The sequence below is a fragment of the Plecotus auritus genome (assembly GCF_963455305.1).
Source record: "Plecotus auritus genome assembly, chromosome: 6".
NCBI lineage: Eukaryota > Metazoa > Chordata > Mammalia > Chiroptera > Vespertilionidae > Plecotus > Plecotus auritus.
The window spans coordinates 30151614-30172912 of NC_137773.1; the positions used below are offsets into that span (position 1 = coordinate 30151614).

At 43.5% G+C, this 21299-nt stretch overlaps 2 protein-coding genes across 6 annotated transcripts in view; both read right to left on the bottom strand.

Annotated features, from left to right (window-relative positions):
• Nucleotides 1–66: 66 nt before the first annotated feature.
• EIF4EBP3 (eukaryotic translation initiation factor 4E binding protein 3) lies at nt 67–3610 on the bottom strand. Its single transcript, XM_080672993.1, has 3 exons — nt 2487–3610; nt 1279–1452; nt 67–1123 (listed from the first exon to the last, which is right to left on the bottom strand). The coding sequence occupies exons 1-3, from the start codon at nt 2587–2589 to the stop codon at nt 1095–1097; spliced, it is 306 nt and encodes a 101-aa protein (XP_080529119.1). The 5' UTR covers nt 2590–3610; the 3' UTR covers nt 67–1094.
• Nucleotides 3611–6123: 2513 nt separating this feature from the next.
• LOC308250396 (ankyrin repeat and KH domain-containing protein 1) overlaps nt 6124–21299 on the bottom strand; it is a gene marked incomplete at its 3' end in the record, with an annotated part of 130414 nt that continues 115238 nt past the window's right edge. For 2 of the 5 annotated variants that reach the window (XM_080672971.1, XM_080672970.1), the window contains 6 exons: nt 19615–21224; nt 13167–13343; nt 11855–12055; nt 11120–11295; nt 10279–10443; nt 9514–9984 (listed from right to left, as the gene is read on the bottom strand). In XM_080672971.1, the coding sequence (XP_080529097.1) occupies nt 9925–9984; nt 10279–10443; nt 11120–11295; nt 11855–12055; nt 13167–13343; nt 19615–21224 (2389 nt within the window). Of the gene's footprint in view, nt 6238–9513; nt 9985–10278; nt 10444–11119; nt 11296–11854; nt 12107–13166; nt 13344–19614; nt 21225–21299 lie in introns of those variants that run through there. The other 3 variants (XM_080672972.1, XM_080672969.1, XM_080672968.1) reach the window with 2 other exon arrangements.

The following is a 21299-nucleotide window of genomic DNA, read 5'->3' on the forward strand; positions in this document are numbered from 1 at the left end:
TGACCAGATTACTGTCTGCCACTTTTTCCCAAATCAGAACTAAACACCTATCCCTTGCTGGGCTGAGTAACCCTATCTTTGTATGATTTCATTTCAGCATAAGAACAGAGGTTCAAATAGCATGGGGAGCATTTTCCCTCAAGAAAAGGAGATTGCCTTGTTTGCACTGTATCACCCTTGAGGTATGCAAGTGCTATGGAGATTAGGATCAGATATTAGAACATAGCTAAATACATTGGAGGAGAAAAAGACCAGATTCCTGAGATATGGGATCATGACATTTTTTCTTGGGAGAGGGGGATATAATTATGATTCCGATTTAAAAATTAGCTGCTGCCTCAGTTTGGGCCTCAATTTGGGTTCTAAGGTCTGTTCTTTGAAGACAACAGTCAGATTGAGGGGGCCTGTGAGAAGGTCTAGAACAGGCTTTCAATGTTGGAATAAGGAGACTGGGATTGGTACTTACAACTGGGAGGCAGAAAAGGCATGGGGAGAGATCAGAGAAGGCTAAAAGGTTAGGGCAGTGCCTCTTTTTTCCTGGTTTGGTACAGATGGAGGGAGGGGTAACTGGAGAGGCTGGAACAGCCCTTGGCAGGGGTCAGGCTAGTGCCGTTTATGATTTGGTAGCTTCTATAGCTTGCCCCCATAGCCTGCCACAGGCTCTAATTGCTTATGGAAGTGGGCTCACTCTGAATTGGGAAGGAACTGGGACCTCTGATCCTAACCAGGTCTGCTGGGGCCCTCAGCTGTGTGGCTGAGATGGGAAGATCAGCATTGAGAACATTGGAGCCAAGGCATTTCTTTGAATATTTACTAAGCATTGAGACAAGTGACACACTCCATCCCCTCAGCCCGAGTGTGGGGCTGGGGGTTGAGAGGAGTGCCTACAAACCGAACAGAAAGTAGAGTTAAGGGCTTGGCAAGGTGCCCACTCCTTATCCTTGGTCTAGCTGCCTCAGAACTAAGAGAGGCCCAGAGTCAAGCACTCCCAGATTAGATGAGGCCCGCTGGTCTTTGGATACCCCAGGAAGAGGTGGTGGCAGCAGCGCCATGAGGGATTCCTGTAACTCCGCACACAGGTCATCTGCACTGGATTAGATGTCCATTTCAAATTGTGCGTCATCTGGAGAGAGAGAAGGCAGGAGGACTGGTTGCTGGGCTGAGGGTCTGCAGGCTCAGCTTTAGTGCAGAAACCACTCAGACTTGACCCCCCACTCTAAACCAGTGCATTTGGACTCAGGCATTTCTTATTTTTAAGTCAGTTCCTGCTTTCCTTACCGGGTATCTCTTCCTCTGTCTCCTTCTGTTCCTTCAGCTCCTCCAGCTTGGAGGATGGGGCTGTTGGAAGAGTTGTGACCCCGGGAATCTGAGGGAGGCAGCAGGGGGGTGTCCGGGCAATGGGTGAGTTCTTGCACTCCAGCAGGAACTTTCTGTCGTAGATGATCCTGGTGCCTGTCAAGGGGTAGGGACTATGTAAGAGGCAGGAGCTTGGGTACAGAGTTGTCTGGGGCCCTGGAAAGGCCTTTTAGGGACCCTGGAGGTCACATTTCCTTGTGTTTTAAAGGGCTACTGCTCTGCAGTCCAGCCAGGATCTCAGCTGATTAGCATTCACAACACTTGAAGATTTCCAGGCCTAACCAGGATATGGCTAAGCAAGTGGGCCATCCCAGCTGGCCCAGGCAGGAGCTTTTGGTTTAGGGGAGCTTCAGGTCTTGGCTCTAGGAGAACCAAATTTGGAGCTCAGGTACTTCAGGTTGCTCTTCTCTGGCTCTGCAACTTCATTGCTGTTTCACACGGTGGGGCCTACACTTTTAGCCTTAGTTGGATCAGGAAATCAAATAACAGATGTGAAGGCGGTTCACCCAGTGTCACCTGGGCTCTGATATCCTGCGGGGAGGAGCTGTGTTCCGCGAGAAACAGGAACATGCTGTACTTATCCTGACCCCTCCCAAGTCCTATCAGGCTCAGCCCAGCCTAGAGGAAATTGGCACCTAATCTTGTCCTCAAAGGGCCCAGCCCTGTCCTTGTTCTCCACCCTCCCCTCAGCCTCCACGTGGCAGGAACCACTGGGTGGGAAGCCCAGCAGCTCATAATCCCAGGCTGCTTGTGCAATCAAACAGCCGCTAGCCAGCCAGCCACAGATACACCGAAGCCCATGCCCCTAACTGACGGCCCCGATCTAGCAACTTTGCAAAACCTGGGGATTCCTGCTGAAGCCACCCTCAGTTGGGGCTTCGGCCTCCCAGGTGGCAAAGTCGGGAGGGGCGGGTAAGCAAAGCGCCCAGAACCCAGGCCGGTGAGGATTTCAGCCCCAGTCACCCGGAAACTAGGCTTGGGCTTAACCCGCCCTCCTCTACCTTCCGCAAGCTACAACCAACACAGGGGCCCGTGGACCAGTCCAAGTCCGCACCTCCCCACCCCTGCCCTCCACAGCACACACGCGCTGTCCAGCCCGCTCCCTGAGGACCCCAGCCCGGCCTGCTGACCTCCCGGGGTAGTGGCGTATAGCGTGCCCCCCGGCGTGGTGCTGTAGCAGTCGGGCAGCTGGTCTCTGCGCCCGGGAATCGGGCAGCTCGTGAACGTGGACATAGCGAGCGGAGGAGCAGGAAGGCAAGCGGCTGGTACTGAAGACGCGGAGTGCAGCAGAGTCTGAGGCTGACTCTACCGACCACGTGCGGCCGCAGCCACAACACTTGGTCGACGTCACGCCCGGGGCGGGCCACCGGCCGTCACTCAACGTGAGGTTCCGCCCTCGAGGGAGCAAGCCCAGGGCTCAGTAAAAGTTGGAAGGAGTTCCTTTTTGGCCCAACATTGGCCAGCCACCCTCTGAGTCCTGCAATCGCTGTTATTTACACTGTTTACTGCTGAGCGCTGGGGACAAGTGAGGTACACCTTACTGCCCTATATTAATTCACCCATTCCTTTTAAACAGTTTAAGACACTAAATCACATTTTACAGGCGTAAGTCACTGGGTTCACAGTCACATATCTTCTAGGAGTCCCGGGAAGCTGGGATTCAGAACTGACTGTATCTGATTCCAGAGCCTGTGCCTTTCAGGGCAGCTGAGTACTGCCTCCCATTAATTACAATACAGGGTGAAAAGTGCCTTGAAGGCCTGGAACACAGCAGGAAGCGGGGAGGGCAAGGATGAAGGATGGGTTTTCTGGAAGGAGTGATACCTAGAAGGATGAATAAAGGTTGGGGGGTAGGAGAGGCTTGCTCTTTGATCCGTCAGTCACAGCTAACCTAACCTTAGGAAACTAAGGAAGGGCAGGGGGCTGGTGAGGAGTGCTTGTTCTTTCATTCTCTGGAAAGGAAGGTCAGAGTCTGGCCTTAGAAGGTTTTTTGATGCACACAGTGATATAAAAGGAGGAAGGAGCGGGGGTGGGAGAATAAGTCTAGTACCTATATACTATATACGCTAAAAATCACTTCAGCCAGTTGTTTTTTGGCTTCTTTAAAACCAGTGTACTTCTACACCTCCTACCCTCCAAATAAAGTATAGACCACCTGACTTCATGCATTTATAAATATTACTTCAGCTCTGGCTTCATCAGATTTCCCCTTAGCTCTGATTCCTTCACTCATTAATTAAAAAAAAAAAAGACTATTTTATAACTCAGAGCTTCTCAAACTTTAGTGTGCACATAAATAACTTGGAGAGCTTGTTAAATGAGAATTCTGGCCCTAACTGGTTTGGCTCAATGGATAGAGTGTCCGCCTGCTGACTGAAGGGTCCCAGATTCAATTCCGGCCAAGGGCACATGCCTGGGTTGTGGGCTTGATCCCTAGGAGGGGGTGTGCAGGAGGCAGCCAATCAATGATTCTCTCTCATCATTGGTGTTTCTATCTCTCTCCCCCTCTCTTCCTCTCTAAAATCAATAAAATATATTTTTTAAAAATGAGAATTCTGATATAGGTCTGGAGTGGGACCTGAAATTCTGGGTTTTTAATAAGATCCTGGGTGATGCAGACCCTTGGTTCAGCAGGTCCTTAGAATCACCCTTCAGGGATCAAGAGCCTATATATTTTATGTTCTAAAGATGTCTTTGAACCCCTTACAAAGTAGTGTATACTTAAATAAAGTGTCTTAGCAGTGCGGGAGGGTAAGGCTTGGGAGCAGATTACGAGGAGCCATTTCTGACAACTAAGCTTTTAAGCAAGTAAGTAGTCTGGTGTGGGGGGAGGGGATGGGATGGAGAACAGTGAGAATGAAGGTGAAGACTCCAGTCTAGTGAAATGGGGTGGGCAAAAGGGCAGTGACTGTGAGGATGGAGAGAAGTGGAGGGAAACCAGATAAACAGAGGAGAAAGGATAAGGTGACTGATTAAGGGTAGGGTAAGGGGAAAGGGGGATAAATAAGGATAAACTTCCCAATCTCCTGACTTGAGATCTTGGTAGCTAGTAATACCACTCAATATAACAGAGAACACAAGGGAAAGGGCTTATCTTATATTGGGGATGTCTGATGTGCATGGAATGGAGAAGCACAGCAAGGAGCTAGATATACTGGTCTGAAGTTCAGAGAACTTTGAGCCAATGATGCAGATTTGAGTGGAGTGAAATCCAAGAGCAAGGGGTAAGATATCATTTGGTGAGAACATAAATGAAAGAGGCCTGGGCACATCAACATGTGGAGGAAGAGGATTCACCAAAAGAAGCTGAGAAATATCAGCCAGAGGAGGAGAACTAGAGAGAAGTGTAAGTGGCTTCCAAAAGAATTAGTGTGGAAATGAGGTCTCCCTTCTGTTAATCCCTACTACAAAACATCAGCAGCAGGTACTACTATTATAAGACTGCTGGTAGAAGCTTACTTTTCTTGAGACACTGTGTGCTGTAAGAACTAGGGAACTAGAGAATAGGTAGTTGGCTTTAGAGAAAGCCAGATCATCTATGAAATCTGGATCAACACTGATTACCCATTAGAGTATGGGAACTTTAAAAAAAGAAATAAACACCTATACCCATGCCCTAAATCCAGAGATCTGCCTAAATCTACAAGGAAATATCAGGTCTCTGCCACCAGACAAATTACAGTTGACCCTTGAACTATGCAGATTTTTTCAATATACAGTCAGCCCTCCATATCCCCAGGTTTTGAATCCAAAGGGCTAAACAGTATGCATTATTCTATGCTATCTACATTAATAAAAGAGAAATATGCAAATTGACCGTACCTTCACGACATCCACAAGCCAATCAGGAGTATGCAAATTAACCCAACAAAGATGGTGGGTTAATTTGCATATGCAGGTGCTGAGTGGCCAGGGGCAGGATGCAGGTGTTCTGCACTGCCCCAGCCGCTTGGGGCCTCTGGGCAGCGTGCAAAGGCGGAAAGGCAGCTCCAGGCCGGAGCAAAGGCAGTGCTGGCAGCCAGGGGGAGGAAGGCCCATTCTTGCACAAATTTTCGTGCATCAGGCCTCTAGTTTTATATAAAGGACTTGAGCATCTCAAATTTTGGTATCCATAGGGGATCCTGGAACCAATCTTCTGTTCATATACCAAGGGACAATACCATCAAGATAAAAGTAATCACAAAACAGGTTTGCAATTGGATCATTAGATTCTTGATTTGTTTTCCAAATTAGGTCTTGAATCCCAGGCTCCTGCCTTTTTTGGTAGTGGTATTAACACACTTAAGGTGTGGATAATTAAAACCATCTTTTTCTCACCCATTTCCTAACAAGAGTGTGAAGGTAAAGGAACCTGGTTGTTGGCAAATGGTGACAAATCTTTGAGAATGAATAGAAAATGTAGCATTATCAGAGCCCCTCACCCCAGGGCAGGGTCCACTGGAAGACGTCACAACCAGCCACACTTCTTGGTAGAAGACATCTAGGGCTAGTTAGAGAACAAGGTGTTCAGAAGCTGTTTTCCTACAGGCTTGTTTGCCTCTTCCTGGGATCACAATGTGGTCCAAAGGTCTTAAACAGTGGGACAGAACCATGTAAACAAAACATGCCTCTCTGTTTGGCTTGAAACTATATGACCAGTCTTTCCCCTCCACAAGCTACCTCAAGCATACGATGGCCCCTACATATACTAATTTTGAGGTTTGGAAGAGGATTTGACCAGAATCTATAAGAACAGATAGAAGCTGTAGTTCCAAGTCCTGAGATTTCTTACCTCTGGTTAGGAGAGGGCACCACTGGCTGTCCAACTCTCTTCTTCACTCTGGTTAGCTGAGGTGGTGGGATTTCCCCTTTGAGAGCAGGGACTGAAGGAAGCAGACTGGCCTATAAAAGGGCAAGTCAGCACACTGTAGCCACAACAGGTTTAAAGGGTCTTAAAACATCAGCAATTTTATTGATAGTGGAATTTTTTTTTTTTACATTGAACACTATTCAAATAAGTGGGTCCAGAAACCTTGATCATATCATTTTATTCCTTGAAAGAGGTGTTATTCTCATAGGGTTTGATCTATGTCTCAGCAGGATGTTTCTTAATGACATGAGGGCTCACTATTGATGTGCAAGGTTTTCTTCTTCCTCCACTAAAATCTCAAAATCAATAATGGACTCCATAACAGCAGGCTTTTATTCCATGTGAGAATCAATGGTAGGAGCTCTCAAACCTTAGCAATGTAAACACTTTACTGGCTTCCAGTATTGTGGAATATACCATATATTGTCATTCACAGGAAAAGGGAGAGAATCTGTATTAGAACTAGGAGACTACTGGGTTCAATAATGTTCAATTTCATTTTTAGATGAGGAAAGTGAAGCCCAGAAATAAGAAATTACTTGCCTAAGGTCATATAGCTTCAAGTGGCAGAAATGAAGATAATTTAGGCTTCTGACTCTGGTTCCACTGTACTCAGGCTGCCTCCCCCCAAATCCCTTGTATATTTTGTGATCATGGTATCTCCCCTACCAGGTATGTATCCCCCTTGTATATTTTGAAAGTATTTAAGTCCTTACCTGAGCTAGGTTTAATCCAAGGTTCAGGTTGGTAAAATAGCAGTAAAGTAATACCAGGAAGAGGCAAGACAGAGGAAGAAGAGATTATAGCAGGCAAAATGGGATGGGGAGTAGGCTACTGGGATCCAAATGGTCAGAAAGAAGGCAGTGCTGGTAAGAGGCAGGGAGGAGGTTAGTTTAAATAACTACTACTAACTACACAGCTTCTATTTGCAGTGGTTCTCAACCTTTCTAATGCCGTGACCCTTTAATACAGTTCCTCATGTTGTGGTGACCCCCAACCATAAAATTATTTTCGTTGCTACTTCATAACTGTAATTTTGCTACTGTTAATGAATCATAATGTAAACATCTGTGTTTTCCGATGGTCTTAGGCTCTACAGCAGCGGTTCTCAACCTGTGGGTTTTGACCCACAGGTTGAGAACCACTTTTCTAGGGGGTTTCTCATAATTGCCTCTCTTTCTCATGGGTACTAGCTCCTGAGCTGAGATATAGTTTTTTGTTTTAAATATATATTTTATTGATATTTTACAGAGAGGAAGGGAGAGGGATAGAGAGCTAGAAACATCGATGAGAGAGAAACATCGATCAGCTGCCTCCTGCACACCTCCCACTGGGGATGTATCCGCAACCAAGGTACATGCCCTTGACCGGAATCGAACCTGGGACCCTTCAGTCCGCAGGCCGACGCTCTATCCACTGAGCCAAACCGGTTTCGGCCTGAGATATAGTTTTTCATTTTGTTGTTCTCAGGGTGAAGATAGCGTAAAGGGCTCTTCCAGATAATTCAAATGTATTATAGATAGTTAAGATAGAACAAAACTCACCTTTTTGTCCCAAATAATAATTTACTTAATATCATCTCTCACTGGTATGTATATGTTTCATCAAGAGTCATTTCATTCATTTCACTAATAACAGGTGATTTTTTTGTTATTGATAAATGGAAACAGCAGGATATGTAGGTGATCAAAGGGGTCTTTTACCCTCCTCAAGGTAAGAGGGTCTCTTGAGAACACTTGATGTAGTTATCAAGCACTACAAAGGCAAAATCTTCCAATACCAGTGATATATATGCTCTAAATCCACTCAAAATAGAAAATAAGGCACGAGCTTAAGGAAGTTCTCATATGTAAGATGATATGGAAGACAAAGAAGCAGGTATGTCCAACACAGAACAAACACGGTGTGTCTCATCTAGTGGTGGCTCTAGGAGCCGGGCTGAGAAGATTAAGAATAACTGTTGGTATAACAGTAGAATAGTGCTGCTTGCATGGTTCTACCCCTAATGACTATTTTTCTGTGCATCCTTTTCTTTCTTTTTTTTGGTTGATTTTTTGTTGTTATTTTTTGTCTGTGCATCCTTCTTTGCCTTGATATGAATTTTGGCTTCTCTATCAGCCTCAAACATTTTCTTGTTTGCTTGCTTTATTTATTTTTAATTCTCACCCAAAGATACTTTCCCCATTGATATTGTTTTTTGTTTTTAGAGAAGGGTGGAAGGGATGGGAGAGACAGAGAGAAATATCGATGTGAGAGAGACATATCACACATTGACTGGTTGCTTCCCACACAAGCCCTGACCAGAGCCCAGGATCAACCCTACAATCAAGGTACATGCCCTTGACCATAATCGAACCAAGGACCCTTCAGGGCACGGGCCAATGTTCCAACAACTGAGCCAAACCAGCTAGGGCAATGGTTCTTTTTTTTTTTTTAGAGAGAGAGAGAGGATAGAAGAGAAAGAGAGTGAGAGAGAAACACTGATTTGTTCTTTCACTTACGTATGCATTCATTGTTTGCTTCTTGTATGTGCCCTGACTGGGGGATAGAACCTGCAACCTTGGCATATTGGGATGATGCTCTAACCAAATGAGCTACATAACTCAGATCCTATTGCATCAGATTCTCGGCTTAGCCTATGGTTTTTGGCCAAAGCAGTACATCCCAGTATTCCTGTGGTTAGCTTTAAACATATTGTCTCTTCATACTTGGGACTAATTCTGGGACTAACTAAGCCCAGAATTAGTCACATATTTATAAGCATTACTCAGCTGATTCAACAATACAACAGAATTATAGGAGCCATCTCTGCCCCCTCCTATGTCTCAACCCAAACAAAACTTAAAACACATAAAACCAAAATATTTAGATAAAAAAGTCAGGACGCACAAAAGGAGCCTGAAGTTGATGAGGTGGGTGCAGTTTGTTCAGTATCATCTGATTGAAATCCTATTGTTCTTCACGACATATTCATGATCCATAAAGAGCTAAAACCTATCAATCTGCTAATGGTAGGTTTTAATCAATGACCTATCAATCTGCTAATGTCCAATAAGATACATTGGAGGGACTTGAAACTTTTTCACTTATAAAATGATATGAAAGAGAAAGAGAACAAGGAATGTTTAATATAGAATAAGTAGATAATTAGTCTTAAAAGAGCTTTTAAAAATGCAATTTAAGAATGGACTCTAAAGTGTAAAATGTGAGAAGCCTCTTACGAATATAATACTAACAACCTGGTTTAATATGACTGTGAATGGGTGGCACCTGCATGACTACTGAAAGGATCACACCCCACTTCTAAACACTGTTCATCTTTTTATTGAATATTCTGGTAAATATTTCACATTAATACAGGCTACATTAAGTAGAGCCACTATATGACAAGAAATTTACTCAACTTTTTCCTTTTAAGTATGTAAACAACTGTACATGTATTTACCACCCTAAAAGGTAATCATCTAATTCTCTTCTTCATAAAAGTAGCATTCAGTATGTTTAGCCAAAGCACTAAGTTCAAAATGGCTAAACTAACCACAGAACATAATCAGGTGGATAGGAAATCACTTTGTTCTTATACAATGGACAATCAAATTTCCATTGCTAAAGCCTCAGAGAAAATGTCTTAGTTAGGCACATTAAAAAAAAAAAAATCCCCAGGGTTCTTCCAAGATCATAGGTGTCTCAAACAAGGCTAAAGAATAAAACCTTCTAACTTAGTTGACATATTTGAGATGCATGTTTCCAATATGAGGTGCCCACGTGCCAGGCCAAATCTGAAAAGGGGGAGGAAAAATTGGAATTTCTAATTAGGAATCTTTAGACATTTACAAAATGAATATATAAATGCAATGGCAATTCTGTTTCTGCCTAGGAAGAATACACACACATGAAATAAAATGCTGAGTAGCATCATCTTGATATTGAAAAACTTAATTCAGAACAAGGTAATCAGATGTCATGACTTTTGATATTTAGAACTTGTACTACCCAAAGAATGACATGAAAAATCTGAAAAAAAAGAAAAAAAAAAGAAAAAGAAAAAAAGAAGACTATTAAGTCAATTTTACCTGCTGGGCATCAGTGCATTCAGTTGAATTTTGAATAACTTTTATCATAGGATTCCAAGCAGGATCTGGGTTGTGAAGTCCATTAAATAGAGGGCCTCCTGGAACATCAGCAAGCTGAGGATGAGAGGGTATTATGGTGCCTCCATACATGGAAATTGGCAGACCCTAAAACAGCAGAAAGAAAGGTTTAACCATCAAATAATTATAAATAATGATTCCATAATACCAATCTCTCTAGTTTTCCTTCATTTAAAGAACTCCAGAGGATACTGTAAGTTCAGCACTATATAGTGTTGAGAAACCAAAAGTGGTTATCTGCATCATCAACACTTTTCAACAAGAAGAGAAAAAAAACACAACTAAATCCAATATCAAATCATTAGGAAATTTCCTATATTTGATGAACACATATAATACCTCAATTTTCCCATATTTTAGTTTCACTAATAAGCTTGTGCTAAGAAGTAAAGTGGAACTCTATATGACTGCTTGCAGCCATAACCTGGCTTTATGGCAGCCAGAAAGCTCTCAGAGCAGACAAGAGGGCATTAGGGAGCTGGCAGCCAGCTTTTTGAGAGGGAGAGGCTGCCCTAAAGCTATGGCAGCAAAATCCAATTTCTCAGGCTTTCTGGGAAGATGGGGGCATCTTCAGGATAGTTTGAGGACAAACTACTGGAGACAACATATTCCACTCTTGAAATTGGATAAAGGATCTATCAAAGTCATGGAAACAAATTAGTTCCACCAAAAGGGAGAATTATTTCAATACAAATATTCCTTAACATGTGACTACATTGGCTGGCAAAGAGTTATCAAGTTACAATGATATTTGTCAACTCACTTTAGAAAAATCCACAAAACTGCTTGCCATAGGCTGATGAAAAATGTTAGAGGGGGCTACCATTCCAGAATCATCTCTTTCCATTGGCTGATGCTGGGAGAATGTGCTTGGGTCTGATAATTGTTGATGCATTGGATGGTTCCCTATCACAGACTGTGACCAACCTGATAAGCCTTCTGGAAAGAAGAATTGAAAACAGGGTTTGATATTTATTTGGGTAAAATAACAAAACATTACCACTTGATATTTTTTCATACTAATTTTACCTAAATGATTCCCCTGAGAACTCAGGGTATATTCATAATAACCTCTGCAAATAAAAAAAAAACAGTTCCTGGAAAACTGGGTGAAGTCTTTTGAGTACCCCAAACAATGAGAATATATAAGTTCCTTGTCCAAAAGATTAAATGCTTTGAGAAAGAACTTAATGATTGTCCCATTTTACATGGAAAAACTTAAGAGATAAAGGAAATACACTTAGAATCTTTTATGTTCAATCAATTCTCTATTTGTTATTTTATATAGATCATATATTATTATTATACATATTACATATATTATATAAAATATAACATTCCAGAGCTGAGACTGGGTCGAATTCTTCAAAAGTATAAACACCACTACTGATTGTTAAGTGTTGGAAATAAGTTTTTTGTTTTAGGAACTAAGTTTTAATGGTAAAATCCCACAACTTACTTGAGATATCCCTTCAGACAGAGGGCAAGGTAACTGTACCTGACATGGCGTTGACACCAAATGACCAGATTCCACTGTGTCCAACAGGAGCGACAAAGCTGGTCCCCACAGGGGCTTGCGTAACAGACCCTCCTTGCCGAATCCGGGCTAGTCTCTCTGTTCCAATGGGGGGAGGTATCTTTCGATCCTGACTGGCATTGCCTCCTTTTGGTTGGCCCAATGCTGGTGGGGCAGAAGTGGCTGAAAGAGGTGAAGATGATCCCGAAGAAACAGATGGAATAGGAGAGTCACCTGGTGGCAAAATATTTCTCTATTGTTTTATTACATATAAAAACTAATGATAAGAATATGAGAAACCTTGTTGGAAAGATCTATTCCAAAACATAGGTTCTGTAAAGAAAAATTTATAATTTTATAAGATCATTCAAATGAGAATATATAAGTTCTATAAATATTACCCCACGCTACCTTCTGCCTATAGGAAGTATAAACAAATAGTCTAAAAAAAAGTCCAGATTTAACTGAACAAGGTTAGAAAAGAAGGACCTATTTATTCTTATTCTAGTTCTAAATTATCTTATCAAAATATATATTGTCATATTTTAAATTAAGTTAAATGTGGCAATGTTTGTATAGTACCTAGCATATTGTCTGGAAAACAGCTGGTGGCCCTCTATACTTATTAGTTGTTTTATTTCTTTTTCCCTTTCTACAGTCCTTTTTCTTTTTTTTTGATAAGGAAGAAAGGTTAAATATTAGCAAAGCACCAAAGGATTCAACTCATGGCTTTGTTTCTTAATGGGACTGTCAGGTAATATAGGAATTTTTCCTTGTCTAAAGGGCCAATACTCACTGTCTACCTCATTAAAAAAAAAATAAATAAATAAAATTGTTCAAGTACTGTTAGAATTTCATCTATTCAAAGTATTGAAATAAATAAGTCAGAATAGAGGTATACTTTAACTTATAAATTGCAATAATGACTAAAGTGTAAATAAATAAATGAGGAATCATACCACACTGACCAAATACATAAATTCAACTTCTTTTCAGACTTAAAAAATTATTTCACAATACTGTCCCCAAATGGTCCTTTTATAAAAACTACTTGAATTACCTCTTTTCTTGATCTAAGTCCCAATGTAAACATTTCTGGCTTGGAAGAAGAGCTTGACCCTTCTCAAGTTTTCTATCCTATAAACGACTTACCATTTTTGACATGACTACAATACAAACCTTAGGTATTTGCATACTATTTAGAATACTAAAGTTACAATATAGTGCTCCCTGAAACAAATGGTTTAATAAGTTATTCAAAACTTTTTGGGAAGAGTTCCTCCAGGATCCCTACATGAGTTTGAGGCGCTTGTCCAAGGATGGGGAGAAAAATGTTGTCTGTTGAAACTAGGAGTCCCAACAGGAGCTGGCCCTTGCAGGAAAACACGTGTTCCTGGTATGCCGGAAAAACTTGCCAGAGGAGCAGAAGAGGAAGATGGGGAGCTGCCTGATGGGTCAATGGATGGTAACCCTGAAATAAAACAGGCCCAAGACATCCAAATTAGCCAAGGCTTTAAAATGGAAAATTCAAGTAATTCCTTTTTAAAAAGGAGAAAGCATGTAGTTAATTTCATAGATCTTAGCAAAAATAATCCATTTACTATGTGCTGTATGGCCCAAACCCACTTTTTTTCTTGCATTCCAGAAGGAAATCACCAAACAGCACTAGACATAGAAAAGTGAGCCCAATATTTAAGAATGGCAGTTACCAGCTAGATAAATCTCAAAGCTTTCACTGGAGGGGACATGAAATGAGTGCATGTTGTGACTAAGTGGTACCCATCAATAACTTCGGCTTTCCCTTTTGGGGAAATCTCAAAGTGAAGCTCTGCATCTATATTATAGTCATTTTCTATGGAAGAAGAATAACAAAACCTACTAATGTTTCCTTCCTAACAGGGAGGAAAAGCATACTATTTAATATAATTCCAGTATGCCATCTGATAAATAAAAACCAGTTACCAACTATATGAAAGTTTTTATCTAGTTTGTATAAGTTTAAATTAACAGTCTTCTCAAATTCCATTGCTTTCTCTGGAGAAGGTATTTGGGAAAGGGGACAAGGGTATGGAAAAGGATTATAGGTGTTCATTTCAGGAAAAAGTGGTTAATATCAACAAAAAACTGTCAAAACTTCTTTCAAGCTGGTCTTATTCATATGTTTAAAGTATATAATTCACAGGATTGTGCAACCATCACAATAAATTTTAGAACAATTTTGCCTACCCTACAAGAAACTCTGTACACATTACCTGTCAATCTCCATGGTTCTTTACCTCACCTCTGAGTAGCCACTAATAAACTTTCTGTCTGTATAGATTGCTTGCCTATTCTAGAAATTTCATACGATTGGAATAATACAAAATGTGTTTTTTGTGACTGGCTTCTTTCACTTAGCATACTGTTTTTAAAGTTCATCCATGTTGTAGCATAAATCAGTACTTCCTTTTCTTTTTAAAAATTTAAAAAATATATTTTACTGATTTTTTATAGAGAGGAAGGGAGAGGGATAGAGAGTTAGAAACATCGATGGGAGAGGAAAATCGATCAGCTGCCTCTTGCACACCTCCTATTAGGGATGTGCCCGCAACCAAGGTACATGCCCTTGACTGGAGTCGAACCTGGGACCCTTCAGTCTGCAGGCCGACGCTCTACCCACTGAGCCAAACCGGTCAGGGCTCCTTTTCTTAATCCTCATCTGAGTATTTTTTCCATTGCTTTTCAGAGAGTGGAAGGGAGAGAGGGCAGGGGAGGAAGGGGGGGGGGAGGGAGGGGGAGAGAGAGAGGAGAGAGAGAGAGAGAGAGAGAGAGAGAGAGAGAGAGAGAGAGGAAGAAACAATGATGTAAGAGAGATACATTGACTGGTTACCTACCACATGTGCCCCAGGGTTGGGGTGGTGGGGCAGTGAACCCAGTGAGCTGGCTGATGATCTAACTACTGAGAAACCCCAGCCAGGGCAGTACTTCCTTTCTCTCTATTATATCTGACTAGAGGCCCAGTGCATGAAATTCATGCAGGGGCGGGGGGGGGGGTGGGGGCAGTTCCCCTCAGCCCAGACTGCACCCTCTCCAATCCTGGTCCCCTCAGGGGATGTCCGACTGCCAGTTTAGACCCAATCCTGGGGATCGGGCCTAAACCGGCAGTCGGACATCCCTCTCACAACCTGGAACCGCTGGTTCCCAACTGCTCACCTGCCTGCCTGCCTGATCGCCCCTAACTGCCTCTGCCTGCTAGCCTGATTGCTCCTAACTGCCCCCCCTCCCAACCTGGTTGCCCCAAACTGCCCCCCCCCCGCTGGCCTGGTCACCCCCAACTGCCCCCCCCCCCCCCCCGCCGCCAGCCTGGTCACCCCACACAGTCTGCTGTCAGTCATTTGGTTGTCCTTCACTAACCCCCCTGCAGGTCTGGTCGCCCCATGCAGCCTGCTTGTTCAGTCGTTTGGTCGTCCCTCACTAAACCCCCTGCCGGCCTAGTCGCCCTACGCAGCCTGTTCAGTCAGCCATCTGGTTGTCTAGGTTGTGCCAGCCCCTGCCTGGCTTTTTATATATTAGGATTATATAGAAACTAGAGGCCTGATGCATGGATTCATGCACCGGGCCAGTTTTGGCCTGATTCCCGCAGGCCATGCTAAGAGACCTCACCGGTGGACGAATCCATGCACCAGGCCTCTAGTATGCATATAACATTTTTGGTTAATCTCTTCCCACCTTCCGCCCTCCACTCTGAGATTCATCAATCTGTTCCATGTTTCTATGCCTGCACGCTGAGCATCTGCCTCCTGGAGGTCATTGTGCATCATAACTACCAGACGGTTGGCCGGTCACTTAGGCTTTTATATATATAGATTATAATATATTAATACACTAGAGGCCCAGTACACAAAATTCATGCACTCAGGAAGGGGGGTCCCTCAGCCCGGCCTGCACCCTCTCACAGTTCAGGAGCCCTTGGGGGATATCAGATTGCTGGCTTAGGCCCGCTCTAGCAGTTGAACACCCTTAGCGCTGCTGTGGAGGTGGGAGAGGCTCCCGCAGATGCACTAGCCAGCCATGAGCCCGGCTCTCCATAGCGGGAGTGCACTGACCACAACGTCATAGCGACTGGTTGTTCCGCCATTCATTTGGTTTGCATATTAGCCTTTTATTATATAGGATATGATTATATCTAATGTATTATAATAAAAGTAGTATCTCATTATATAGACACTAGAGGCACGATGCACGAAATTTGTGCAAGAGGAGGCCTTCCTTCTCCCAGCTGCCAGTACCAGCTTCCCTCTGGCACCTAGGACCTGTGCTTCCCTCCAGCTACCGGTAGGCACCCGGGACCCGGGCTTTCCTCGCAGCCCTGGCTTCATACAGAAGGTCATCCTGTCTAATTAGCATACTATACTTTTATCATTATAGATACTACTAGAGGCCCGATGCACAAAATTCATGCAAGAGTAGGCCTTCCTTCCCCTGGCTGCCGGCACCAGCTTCCCTCCAGCACCCGGGACCCGGCTTCCCTCTGGCCACTGGCAGGCACTCTGGACTCAGGCTTCCCTTGCAGCCCCGGCTTTGTCCAGAAGGTTGTCCGGAAGGATGTCCAGTCTAATTAGCATATTATGCTTTTATTATAATAGATAGCACATTTCGTTTTTCCACTTATCATTAGAGGGATAGTGGGTTGTTTCCACTTTTTAGCTATTATCAATTATACTGTTATGAACATTTATGTACCAGTTTTTGTGCAGACATTTGTCTTATCTTAGGTATACCTAGGAGTAGAATTACTAGAACATATGGTAACTGTTTAACTTTTTGAGGAAATGTTAAACTTTTTCCAGTGGCTGTACCATTTTAAATTTCCACCAGCAGTGTTTGAGGTTTCAAATTTTTCATATCCTTTCTCAACTTAAGTATTTTTATTTGTAAACTAGGAGAGTAAGTTATCCATAGAGAAGAGCACCAGCAAAAGAAATGGTACAGGCAATTAAGAAATGTTGAACCCAGGTCAAGGATTAATGCTAGCTTTTTAATTATTATTTTAATTAGCAATAAATTATTTTGATATTATGGATCTGAATAATTCAGGTCCCAAAACCAAACTAAATATATGATTTCCGTTACTCCTCCCCCACCCCCCAAGACATTCATAATCTGTACATTTTCTGGGATGTAGTATGTGAAGTCCAAAGGGCTCAAAAACTGGAAAATTAGAATTCTGAAGTCCAACTCTGGCTAAGGTACTATATAAATTCACATATTAGTGGCAGTCAAGTCAAGAATTAATAATGCCTTCTATCACAGCCTAAGCATTGGCAATGAATTCTTCTTTTATTCTGGGGCCTTTGAGAACCTCAGTTTCCCCAAAATGAAATGTTAAAATAGATACCTATTTATAAAAGAAAAAATCCTAAGATAATATTTTAGACCATAGATGGTCTCATGTAAGCTTGTATTTTTATTTGAAAGAAGATACAACAGCTACCGTCTTCTGAAAAGACAAGTAAATGAAACATATCAGAAATGAAAGCTAAGGCTCTACCATATCCATAAACTCACAAATTTTAAACAACATAGATCTATTCGTAGTTAGCAAAAAGGAAGGATGGAGTATGGGACAGTTTTCCAACTGGAGTAAAAATGTTAAGTGGCAGTAATTCTTATCCCTATTCTATGTCAGCCACAGTTACTAATTTGTTTTTCAGAATAGTGCAGATTGGAGTGAAATTTGGCTCTTAGAATCTAAAAAATAGATTCTGGTTTTCCAAATATCTCCAAGTCAACACTGGGCTTATATCTTTCTATAGCCTATCTAATAAAAGAGTAATATGCAAATTAACCATCACTCCGCTATACCCACAAGCCATGCCCCACCAGCCAATCAGGAGCGAGTATGCAAATTAACCCAACCAAGATGGCTGCGGCCACAGAGAGAGCAGGAGCGAGGCTTGGGTTTTCCTGGCGATGGAGGAAGCCAAGCTTTCCGCACACCCTGGCCGGCCCACTCCAGGCTACAAAGTTTCAATTATAGAAGGTAAATAAATCCCAACAAAAATGGTGGCAGCCTCAGAGCTGGAGGCTAGGGTTGCCCCTGGTGATGGAGGAAGCCAAGCTTCTGAAGCCCTGGCCTGCCTTGGACTCTGCTACAAAGTTTCAATTATAAAAGATAAATAAATCAACAGAAATGGCTGCCACCACGAAGCGAGCAGAAGGCTTGGCTCTGCTCCAGGCTACAAAATTTCAATTGTAGAAGATAAATAAATCCCAGATACCAGGGCCTCCGCTTGGGTCGCCGGGGGGCATGGCTGGCCTGCAAACCACCACAGGCCCCTCGCCCAGGCTGCCCCACGCCCCATGGGAACCCCCACCCTGATCCGGGACACCCTTCAGGGCAAACCAGCTGGCCCCCACACATGCACCAGGCCTCTATCCTATCTAATAAAAGAGTAATATGCAGATTGACCATCACTCCAAAACACAAGATGGCAGCACCATGTGGACACAAGATGGCCACCACAAGATGGCCAGCAGGGGAGGGCAGTTGGGAGGGACCAGGCCTGCAAGGGAGGGCAGTTGGGGGCGATCAGGCCAGCAGGGGAGGGCAGTTGGGAGGGACCAGGCCTACAAGGGAGGGCAGTTGGGGGTGATCAAGCCTGCAGGGGAGGGCAGTTAGGGGTGACCAGGCCAGCAGAGGAGGGAAGTTAGGGGTGACTGGGCCTGCAGGGAAGGGCAGTTAGGGGGGACCCAGGCCTGTAGGGGAGGGCAGTTAGGGGTGACCAGGCCTGTAGGGGAGAGCAGTTGGGGGGCACCAGGCCTGCAGGGGAGGGCAGTTAGGGGTGATCAGGCCTGCAGGGGAGGGCAGTTAGGCATCAATCAGGCTGGCAGGGGAGTGGTTAGGGGGTGATCAGGCTGGCAGGCAGAAGCAGTTAGGGGCAATCAGGAATGCAGGCAGGCGAGCAGTTGGGAGCCAGAAGTCCTGGATTGTGAGAGGGATGTCCGACTTCCCGTTTAGGCCCGATCCCACCAGGATCGGGCCTAAACGGGAAGTCGGACATCCCTCATGGGGTCCCAGATTGGAAAGGGTGCAGGCTGGGCTGAGGGACACCCTCCCCCCGCCCCATGCACGAATTTCGTGCACCGGGCCTCTAGTATTTCTTATAACTCCTCAGCAACTAATTTCTGATTTTGAGGAATGAATAGCTGAATCTAAGCTGGTCTTTTTAAAATAAAGAAAAATGAATGGATTCTTTCAACCAGCTCCATCTAATGTAAATAACAGAGTATTATTAAACAACATTATTTAGTATTTGGTCTGATCACTCAAGAATGAAAACAAAGAATGAAAATCATGGACTGGTACCTGAACACCTTTGTAACTCAAACTTTTTAAATCTGAGAAAAGTAAGCTATCGCTGTGATTCAAAAAGTCTGTAAACTTGGAGTCCCTGAAGCATCCTCTAAATCTTGTTTTATTAATATCATCTTATACCAATTCTAAGAAAATGGACTGACACAAGGTCACTGCTATGAGGGACAGAGAGATCAGATAAAGAGTATAAGGCAGCTCGTCATATGTGACTGACTTTTTTGCCCAATCAGCAATCATTAAAGGGTCTTTTCTATTTATGACACATTCTCATTTCTTTAAGATTATGCAATATTATGTACAAAATAAACACTTCATTATTATGTTAGAATATTAGAATATGCTGTTAGAGCCCCAACCTGAGCTGCAGTGATAGTTACAAACTTACCAGCTGGACTAGTAGTAACTCGCTGGGAAGGTGGTCTGAAGCCAGGTGCCTTGGAGTTGTCAGGGTGCACATTTTCCAAGTGTCCAAGTACAGAGTTATTTAGGAACGCTGACTGAACAGTGAAAGAGGCATCTGCAGCAACTCGTGAGGATAGTGGAGCATCTCCCCATCCCTGGTTAGCTGGCACCTGACTACTCTCAAAAAGACTACTGAAGTGATTGAAAAGTGTGGCTGGGCCAAATGTCGGTGGCAACGATTTATTTGCTGGGTTAATGTGCATCTGAGAACCATTCATAATGTTCATGGCTGAAGAAAGCTGCACTGCAGCTGGTGGGCCTTGAGGTGGTGTTAAAGGAACTGGATTTGTAACAAAAATAGACTGGGGATCCTGGTGTATAGTTGCATTTGGAACCACTGAGTAAAAAGAACCTCGGGGCTGCATTCGATGAGAAACTCGAGGTGCTGGTACAGCTAATTGAGGTAAATTATTGTTATCCTGATTATCAGCAGCAACCAATCTTGGTGATGCCAAAGTCAATGGAGTAGGTTCTGAATTAGATGCAAATGGCATTGACATAGAACTTAATTCAGACACACTGGATGGCTGGGCCTCCTCCTGTGTGTTGTTAGAAGGAGTGGGACTGTTGGATGGGTGAGTTTCTGGAGCTCCTGGCGTGTTACTGGCAGAGCTATTGCAGCTATTTGCAGATGAAGATGGCGTACCCAGGTTTGCCACGGGTTGGTCCTGTGTGGACACTTTCTCTTTTGGGGGTGGCATGGCAGAGAAAGACTCCATCTTTTGTGAAGAAAGTTGTGCTTGAGGAGCACTTGCAGGTAGAAATGTGGTGGGAACTTGTCCACTAGTGATCGGCGCAGAAGAGACTGAAGGCAGGGAACTACAAGTGCTTGTCACAGAAGAAATCACTGTTGCTGGAGGACTTGTCTTAGGCACACAGGCAAACAACTGCTTTCTGACTGACGAAGGAGTCCGGGTGTTAGTCACGCACAGTTGCTGACTGGCAGCAACTACAGAAGAGACAGTGATAGGACAACTGGCAGTGGCTAGTCCAGCAGACTCAGAGGGTAAAACAGTACCATTCTGGTTAGGTAGACGGCCTGTAGAATTATGCTTGGGAGAGCTATTTGCGTTGCCAGGATTCACAGGTCTCACTGGGAATGGTCCCCAAGTGTTAGGAGAGGGTGAAAAGGTTCCTCCAAACTGGGCCATGGGTAAGCGAGGATGCCGAATCTGTTGCATAGTCTGAGCAGCCAGGAGAGCAAAATGAGGGTGGGGATAGGCTAAGGGTAGAGAAACTGGGAAAGAAGAACGTACATTTGTTGGAACGTTCTTGTTAAGTTTATTAGTGGCCTGGAACGTAGATAATGTTGTTGCCTGTGAAGTTACAAGAGTTGGAGCACCTAAGGGAAATGCATTTTTACTGGAAGCTGCTGTGGTGCCTACTCCAGACGAGAAGTTTGCATGGATGGACTTGGTGCTGGTAGGTGTTCTGATATGATTTTTAGGAATCAAGTCTTCCAGTTCCTTAGCAGGATCTTGAATAAGTGCATTGATAAGTTGAACTGCATATCTTGTTGATTCTGTACCACCCCTGGAGAAAAAACAAAAAAACAAAAACAAGATAAACATAAAACAAAACAAACAGGTAATCTTTGCCATGAAAGAA

What these genes read in the sequence shown, in the direction of transcription:
- EIF4EBP3 (XM_080672993.1), bottom strand. Translation starts at nt 2,589, where the DNA reads ATGTCCACGTTCACGAGCTGCCCGATTCCCGGGCGCAGAGACCAGCTG. An exon ending in ATACGCCACTACCCCGGGAG is followed by an intron (nt 1,453 to 2,486) that starts GTCAGCAGGCCG and finishes ACCCCTTGACAG; the next exon opens with GCACCAGGATCATCTACGAC. An exon ending in GACAGAGGAAGAGATACCCG is followed by an intron (nt 1,124 to 1,278) that starts GTAAGGAAAGCA and finishes CTCTCTCTCCAG; the next exon opens with ATGACGCACAATTTGAAATG.